General features: G+C 38.5%; 1 protein-coding gene across 2 annotated transcripts in view; it reads left to right on the top strand.

Moving 5' to 3' along the window:
* LOC119422763 (protocadherin-9) overlaps positions 1 to 6,846 on the top strand; it is a 342,953-nt gene extending 336,107 nt beyond the window's left edge. For both annotated transcript variants that reach the window (XM_037690170.1, XM_037690162.1), the window contains exon 5: positions 6,090 to 6,846. In XM_037690170.1, coding sequence (XP_037546098.1) covers positions 6,090 to 6,460 — 371 coding nt within the window. In that variant the 3' untranslated portion in view covers positions 6,461 to 6,846. The remainder of the gene's footprint in view (positions 1 to 6,089) is intronic.
* Positions 6,847 to 9,565: the final 2,719 nt, after the last annotated feature.

The following is a 9,565-nucleotide window of genomic DNA, read 5'->3' as shown; positions in this document are numbered from 1 at the left end:
GTGTGTGTGTGTGTGTGTGTGTGTGTGTGTGTGTGTGTGTGTGACCTTGACTTTATTAGGTTTTTGGATAACTTTTTTTTAGGAATAGTTTGTTTTTAATGTGTAAAGTTGGTGTATAATATTTCAAAGTCATTCTCTACTGTGGTCTGAGTTTAACACTCCTGCTGCCCTTGGGTCAAAATGACCCACAAGACCTTTGACCCCATGGTAGCAAGAGGGTTAAGGACCTTTAGTTTGAACGCAACTTAGAGGACAATCTGGTGCATAACAAGAAATGTATTGTGTGCAAGAGAGAAATATCTGGTGCACATCAGCTAATACTGCGTAGCCAGAGGAATGTTCTCCATGACTGCCAGATAGTTTCTTATGTGAACAAGAATGCATTTATTCATTTATTTATTTTCACTACTGTCCCCTTAGGGGTTTTATACAAACCAGTTTCATTCAAACACAATTTTGGGACGTAAATAAACACACAAGGAGTCATCATGCTCAGTGCATCGACTTGAGATACGTAACAGTCCATTTATCCCGTGGTACAGCTGTTTTATAACTTCGTTTTTGCATTGTTTCATTTTTTTAGAGCCTTTGCTGCAAACATTTTGAGACTCCCTCACAAATGCTGTTTGCCAACTAGATACCTTCAGTTACAGTGCATGCACAACCTTTAGTTGAGGCAGCACTGACTGGCAGTTCTTTCTCTGCCGGATGGAAACGAACACTGCTTCCATATGGTGTGGCTCTTGTGAAACTCTTTTTTTTTATTTATTCAACTTCATAGAAACCAAATATCTTCCAAACACTGACTTTCAATACAGAAGGCGCCGCTAGTGTGTTGAGTCTCATGTGTGCATGACATAAACTCCACGATTTGCGTTTCTAAACTGGACCTTGATAACAAATATTATTGGTTTTAATCAATCCAGAATCATTGGTTTTCATTGCAATGGATAAAAAAAAATATAGATATATATCACTCCCACACCTAGTTTGTAGAACGTACCAGAAGTTATATTGTCACAAATTGATCTGAGGACAGTACTGAGTGAAGTTTAAACCAATATTCTGTATCAGTGATCATTAAAATGATTTAAATGTTAGCCTTTGTCAAGCTTTGAGTTCTCACTCATCACTTTACTCCCTTTTCTTCTTGTCTATTTCCCTTAATTCTTGCTCTTGTTCTCAAACATCTTTCACTCTCAAACTTGAGCTTTGTCTTCATTTTCTATTTTGACTCCCTCCTGTTCTTCATCTCCTCTCATAAGAAGCTGCTGCATGGCCTCAAAGGGAGCTCTATAAAGGATCCATCAGCCAGCCTGCTAGTCTCAGGAGGATGCATCCAGCGTGATGCTCTGTTCTGCTTCGCTCACTATTATATCTATCCAACCCCAGATAGCCTTTACTGTAGATCACAGGGCCTGTTTGCAGAATTTTCTTTCTGTATTTTGCAAAGCTGTATAGAGTTGTTGTAATTCTATGGCTTGTTGGACAACAACTACCATACAGCTCCCATACATTTCCCCAAGCTATTTATGTTATGTGTGCTGCGAGTGAGAGGCAGATCTTTACACCAGCTGTAGTTGTAATACTGTATATCATTATTTGTCATGTTGTACACAAACTGATGAGTTGTAGATTACTGTATGTTTTGCTGAGGGAATCAAAGGGTCACGAAGAATACCTACAGTAGATTTAAGGCTTACCAGATTAATTTGCCAGAGATATGTGGGCGGGTTTTGAGCAGCAGCTGGAGACACTGGGATAGAACTTTAAGCCTTCATGCTAGACCAAAACAAAGTCTCATTTATCCCCAAATAACAACATCTGGGTATGCTTAACAGCATGGATAAATAAACAAGCCCAACGGACACTAAATCCCCCACACTCAATCACTCGCGCACCCCCTCCACCCATTCCCTCTTGCCATCCTGACTGCTGCTGTTGGTGTGGCACATCAGCACTGATAGTGTGCATCCAATTAATTAGCCCAGCGTTATCTCATTAGTAATAGCTGGAAGACTAAAATGAGAATCCTCCCTTATAATTGCCAACAACCTCTGGTCAGCAGCGAGCATGAATCTCTCCTCCTCTGTAACCTCTGTGATCTGTTGATGTGGAGTAGGAGGACAGAGAAAGAGGCTCGTGAATCCTGCTTGGTTAAAGTGTCCATCATTAAACAGCTTTTCCTCCTGCTTCACATTTTTTCCACAGCTTCAGCAGAACTCAAACAGACTGGCCTCCAGCATGTCCTAATGGCGCTGCATCAGGAGGACAATTGGATGCATCTTTGTCTTCGAGGCATAGGTGTTTCTGGACATCTGCATTATTTGTTCAGTGCTGTAAGCAAAAGCCGCCACCGTTTGACACACTTCTGAATCTCCTGCATTCCTCAACACCTGTGCCCTAATGTTATTTAAAGCACCCAGGAGCTCTGCACCAAACACCAGCTACAGGCTATTTGCAAAAACAGCACGCAAACAAGCAGTTAGTAATGAAGAAGCCGTTGTGTGCAGGTTTTGTGGCAGGGATACATTTTTATTTTTAAAGGTGGTCACTGATCAAAAATAGTGTTTTGCTTGTCTCTGTGTGTGTGCATGTGTTTGTCCATAGCATTAGCACAACGTCTAATAATTTACTTGAGAAAGTTTAATAAATCTCTTAAAAATGGAAAAAAACGACAAAAATGAGGCTCCAATTCAATTCAATTCAATTAATTTATATAGTGCCAAGTCACAACAGAAGTCGTCTCAGGGCACTGAACAGAAACATTCATATATAAAAACAAGTTAACGTTATTTATCTGAGGATCAGACTGCGTTGGATTTAACTCCATCGCAGAACTCTCGTCTTGAGCAAGCATGAAGGCAACAGTGGAAAGGGAAAACTCCCTCGTGAGGACGTAACCTTTTAGCAGAACCAGGCTCAGGACAAGCGGCCATCTTCTTCGATTGGCTGGGTTTGAGAAGAACGGATAAACAATGGCAGGTCGAGAATCACAAGTTCACTCACTCACGTCACTCGTGAACAAAACCCCGAGATGAACTCCTCCACTTGAGGCAAATCCGCACCCTCGACCTGAAGAGAGCAATCCACCCTTTTTCTGACTGAGGACCATGGCCTAAGATTTGGAGATGCAAACTTTCATTCAAGCCATTTCACACTTGGCTGCGAACCGCTCCAGTAAGAGCTTAAGATCCCGGCACGATGACGCCAGCAGGACCACATCATCTGCAAAGGTCAGAGATGGAATCCTGAGGCCACCGAAGCAGAAGCCCTCCACCCCTCTGGCTGCACCAAGAAATTCTGTCCATAAAAGTTATGAAGTCACAAAGAAAAAAGAAAACCTGGGCTGAACTGGATCCACTTCAGACTTATGGGTATGTTAAAGTAGGAGTACAATGGAGTTCATTCCCAACAGCCTCTTGTCTACAGCTGCAGAGTCATGATGTGTTTGGGTTTATCATCATCTGTCCATGGCTCCTCCAAGGAGTAGGATGTCCCTTGAATTTTTTTTTTTTTTTTTGGGGGGGGGGGGGGGGTGTTCCACATGGGCTTCAAATTGCAATCATAATGTAGCACTGGTCTGCATCCCTATTTCTGTTTCTAGCTCTTATACAAAAAATGTTTATATATCATGACACAGTTATCAAAATTCGAAAATACTGTATTCAGCACCAAGCTATGTAGCTTGGTGCTGCACCAACAAAATATGGTTTTATTCTCTTTTTAAAAATTCTATTCAATTCAATTCAGTTTATTTAGTCACAACAGAAGTCATCTCAGTGCACTGAACAGAAACATTCATATATAAAAATAATAGTTTAAGACTATTTATCTGAGGAGCTGACTACTTTGAATTTAATTCCATCACAAAACTCTCATCTTGAGCAAGCAGGAAGGCAACAGTGGAAAGGAAAAACATATTTCATGAGGAAGAAACCTTTAGCAAGTTCTTTAACTATTTTTTTTTCTTTCTCCTTCTTCTGTCTTCCACCATCCTCGGAGGTCACCACAGTGAATTAACTGACTCGAAGACTTGGCCATGGTTTTTATGCTGGATGCTCTAACAGGCACAAGCAGTGGGGTGGCCACTAGCGGCCTCACCTACCATATATTGGCTATATATATATATATATATATATATATATATATATATATATATATATATATATATGAATGGAAGTCGTTACCTCACTCCATCAGGGAGCTGCAGCACCCTCTACACCCCTATCTTCCATGGCATTGTTTTCAAAACCTATTTAGCTTGTTTTATATAGTTTTTTTTTTTTTTTTTACTCAATTGCGTGTGAGCGGGACACTATACAAGTTCTGTTGGTCATGTATAGACTGTGTACCCCTTCTAGTTTGTAATTTTTCTCATACAGAAGGCACAAAGAGAATAATGAGAGAAAATGGCTGATTCAAATTATCTTCTGCTGCCCACTGGGGCCACTGATTACAGCAGTCTACAAGCAAATGGTCATGTTTATTACACAGGGGAAATAGTGCAGCAGAAGTGTCCTTGATAATCACGCGCTTGCTTTTGTAAGAGCAAGGTATAATATAGACATAAAAGTCTTGGTAATTTGATAATTAATACGCAAACTGTGATTGTGCATACACACTAATGTAGAAACCACCTTGTTATTTTTAGAGTATTTTTAGATTAAAATTTTGGAGAAATGCCATCAGTGACATCATGAAAGGCATGCTTTCAATTTAGCCATTTATCTAGCAATACAAAAAGCAAAATGTCACATAAATGGCAGGTCTGTAACTTGTTCCCATTCTCTGTACTGCACACGAATGCAGCCTTTCCTTTCTCTATTATCTCCCTTTCTTAACAGCTCCCCCGATATGTCTACTCGGTCATCTTCTTCTGAGGAATTTATCTGGCTGTCTCCTGGGCATCAGGCATTATTGCTCTTTGTAGTGCTTTATGCAGCTATGATTAGTGTTAGACTCCATGTGCCAGTTTTGAGAGTTCATTACCGTGATTGAGTTTATGTTCAGGGAGAAGAATGACCGACTTTCCATTTAGGTTTAACCTTTTTATGTCAGAATTGCTTGTATGGCCAAAGTACTATAGTCAAGAAAAACATCTCAATGAAAAGTATTTTTTAACTGTTTATGTTTATAAGTATCCAGTTGTTTCTAAAAAGTCAAAGATAGAATTCCTTAAATGAGGACATATTGCCCACTGCCTTTCATGCCATAGGCTCACCTTATTATGAGAAATGCTAGTAATTTCAGGAAAATATTGAAAATATTCTTATGGATATTCTATTGAGAAAGATCCAGCAAGCTCTCACACAATTGTTTAACATTTGATTTATGCACAAATGTCTCACAGATATTACATCAATGTTTAGCTCAATGTCTCTAAATAGGTAATGTTGTCATTTTTGTGTTGGGTGGGGTCGATAGGCTATGGCCACCATCTTGAATTAGACTGATTCTAAAAGTTGTTGTTGCCCCAGTGGTTAATGCTAAGATCTCAAACATACACATTGGGTCATGATACTGGAACATTGTGTTTATAATATGTGTTTTATTATTGTAATCCAGTTAATTTAGAAATACTTGATGTTTCTGTTACTCAGTTTTCATCCCTGCTCTACTACCTTTTGTACTCTGGTTTTGGCTTTGGTAGTGTTTTGCTGCCTATCAGCCTTTTTGTTTTACAAATAATATTGTCAAATACTTCTTAGTTACACATCTCAGTAGTCCACCTTTTGGGCAGCGCACAGGCATGGGCATTGTTTGGGTTAAAGATGGGAGAAATTCCATAAAGAACTTATTTTTCTTTTACCTTCCTCATAAAACATTTTTGTTTTCAAATACTACAGAGAAAATTAAAATACCAACGATGAGGAAACAAATATAAAAATGTTATTCACATTTTTGTGTTGAACTTATGATCTGTACAAAGTACCTACTTTATATTATCGACCTGCTCTCTGTTTGTATCCAGTCCGTGGCCATTCTGTCAGACTAAACTAACTGTGGGAGGTATTACAAGTCAGCTCTATCATATGTTTTCCAATCTCAATAAATCTTGGTTTTGTTTCTTTATTGTTCTGTTTCAGATGGCCTCCTGGGACCACGTGGCCTGGTGGAAGCCACAGAGATGTGCACGCAGGAGTGCCTCGTCCTGGGACATTCAGACAACTGTTGGATGCCTCCAACGTTAGGAACGTACCAGCACCCTAAGTCACCTGTGTCCAGCTTTGGGTCTCAGAGGGAGTGGGGTCCAAAGGACAAACTCCTCAATGGACACACTCTTTCTAGAACCTGGAAAAATGAGAGCGGACGTTTGGAGCATTTTGGTGACAGGAAGCAGTTTGGGAGCGGAGAGGGACACTTCAGCAGCAGTGGCATTGCAGATATTCCTTTGGTGAGTCTGAAGTCCTGCCAGTCAGCCTCCTGTCCAGACAGCCCGAAGGACCAGCAGCTATAAGATGGACCTTTGTGCAGTTAGGAACCCTCATATCTGGACAGAGTACACAGGTGGTGCATTTCACCTGAGCTCCTGATTCATCGGTTTATTTCTCATTTCATCTTTTTCCTCTGAATTTGATGCCTCTGCAGTGTAAAAGCCACATGTACTGTGTAGGCAAGAAAAAAAAAAGTACTGATGCTTTGTTCTCCTCAAGAAAACGTCTCTGTTGCTCTACGGGAAAAATCATGGATTTAATCAATGTTAAATAACATTTCCTGTGCACTTCATGTGTGAATTGAACACGTGGAGGAAGGACTTGCATCAAAAAAAAAAAAAAAAAAAAAAAAGACTGACCAATATATTCAAATATATGTGGTGTGATTGTTGTCCAGGACTATATTAATCAACACAATCAAAGAACATTTAATTACATTTCAGAAAGTGGTGTTCTGATAACACTGTTTGTAGACACTTGTTAATTCTGTCATCATCTCTGTGTTTGTAAATAAGACTTATTAACCATAATCATGTATCTGTAATTTCCACAGTGAGTAGAACAGTTTGTGGCTGTTGTCATCATGATGGCTTGTTGTTGGGATTTCAACTGGAAAATGATGTGTAATGTGGCATATTGTACACCAAGAAAGCATTTATCTACGTAATTATAAAAAAAGCTAAGGTTAATATTTTATTAATTGTTGCCCTTCTTTCATTATAATTTACTTCAAGTACTCCAAAATCACAAAAAGCAAACTTTTTTTTTGTTAAAAAAAAAAAATCAAAGAAACAACTTAAAAAAAACTGTAACAAGGATGTCAGTGCTCAAAAGGTGCATTATCAAAATGAAAAGCTCCGAAGGCTCTTCTCTATAAACTGATTTTGAAAGTGTTTAGTACAATTGAATAGCAATATATTTGTAAATGGCTTAATGTTTTATCTAAGGTTATTACTGTATAGATTTTACTCAAATTGTGATTTAACTGAGTGCAATTTCTCAGTAGTACTTGCAATTTCTTGGTATATGTATATACATATACATATATACTGTATATGTAATTTTTCCACAGACTATTATTTTCCATAGATAGGAAACCACAAGTTAAGATAACACTTTAATCACGGTGCCTTCATGATCTTTCTTCAAAATCACTGAAATGTGCTTATTTGACAAGAACATGTCGGTTATAAATATTATCAAATGCCTTACGCATTGAATGTCTGCCAGATTTTGAGACATTTGTGGCAGAGACAAAAGTGCAAACTCAAGTTGTCGATTCTGAGGACAAAAAACACAAAAGGCATGTATAGACTATCGGTCAGCCATGAAAGATCATCTGTCATTACACTGTCCTAGTAGATTGGTTTTATTGGTTTTAAAGCATGGAAGGCAAACACACAGTGGATTAGCATGCTAAAAGTTCTAGCTTATACACTGAACTTGATCATTTTTGTTCTATTTTCTGTTTTTTTTTTCTCTTTTCGAAATGAAATGGTGGAGGATTTAGTAGTTAAGTTGCTCATAAGGACTTAGTTGGGTTTGTAAAGCACTTTCATGTTTATGTCACAATATAAAAATGTTTAGTGGGATGGAGTGAAATGCTTACCGCAGTATGTTTGTTAGTTGTGAGGGTGTTTGACATCACATACTGAAACAGTTAATCCTTGTTACTACTCTACAGGTATAACGCTACTGCAATAAATGTTTTAAATATGTGTATGTCTAATTTGAGTACGAGGTGGCTACACCAAGAGATCTGTGTCTTTCATTTGTGCAAATATATGCCTATACCTTAGAAAATCTGGTACGGAGTCCTAAAATAGGCTCACATTTTGTTTTGAAAGCATTGCGTTTATGAAATACGATTTTAGTCTAATTAGAGTTAATTTCCCTCTCATAAACCAGACGGAGCATTCACATCAGCTCTTTTTTCTCTGTGTAACACACATTTAGAAAAAAAAGATGGCACAGTTAAGTGAACCAAATGCAAACAGATGTGTCAAAACATCCTCGGTGAGCGTGAGTCCCCATGATGAATCGCTCCTCTGGTCTATTTAGCAACTTGTGTCCTTCCAGAAAACAATGCTTTTTAAATCATTACGCTGAGGGTCACTGTGGTTAATACAAACCTTTCACTGCAATGACAAATCCTCAGGGACACTATTCTAGGAAGGTGATTTTTTTCGAAAGAAGGTTGCTATGAGAACATAAACACCGTACATTTATTAGCCAGATACGTTTGGTTTGGACAAATTACATTTAGTATGGCGGAAAACCTGAAAGAGCTTTATACGGTAAATGGACTGTACTTATATAGTGCATTTCTATCTTATCAAGATACTCAAAGAGCTTTACACTAGAACCTGTGTCCTCATTTACCCATTCATACAGCACTCTACTATTTCTATACAAAGACTAATCAGAGCTTTATCACATTCGTACACCGATGGGACACACATTGGAGGCAATGAGGGGTTCAGTGTCTTGCCCTGGGACACTTGGACATGTGAATGCTGGTGGAATCGAACCACCCAACTCTTGCATTGAAGGATGACCGCTCTAACCACTCAGCCACAGCTGCCCCTTTAACTCAATACATGTATCCATTCACACTTGAAACTGTTCACTCAGACTTTTTACTAAATCCACCCAGTGGTGTAATCTACTTTTTGTAGTGTGTATACTGTGCTTAGAAACCAAAGTACACTGGTTAATACAATGTAATGGTCATTTTATTTCAATATTTAAGCATATTGAACATTTCCAAATTTCTCTGATGCTTATATTTGAATAAATGAACAACAAACTTTGTACAACAGTTGGCTTTGTATTAAATACTTGTTATAAAATAAAAAAAACAGTATCAAAGCAAAGCGCTGCATACCGATAGATTGTTATGGAAGCGTTTAACTGCCATTTAATGTATCAATGACACGTGCCCAGTGATATGCCATGTATCGCTGGGCACTTTTACATGAGTATACTGAAATTCTTAAGCTTTTCTAGTAGGTATACTCCCCGAGTATCACGTAGACTACACCACTGAACTGTCCACCAGTTCAACTGCTTGTTAGTAGTTAATCACCTGATCACATGCCAATAGATAACCTATAAAAGGACATTAT

Source organism: Nematolebias whitei, chromosome 2 (assembly GCF_014905685.2).
Source record: "Nematolebias whitei isolate Nwh7 chromosome 2, NemWhi1, whole genome shotgun sequence".
Taxonomy (NCBI): domain Eukaryota; kingdom Metazoa; phylum Chordata; class Actinopteri; order Cyprinodontiformes; family Rivulidae; genus Nematolebias; species Nematolebias whitei.
The sequence above is the reverse complement of the archived record's forward strand: the minus strand, read 5'-3'. Positions and strand labels throughout refer to the sequence as shown.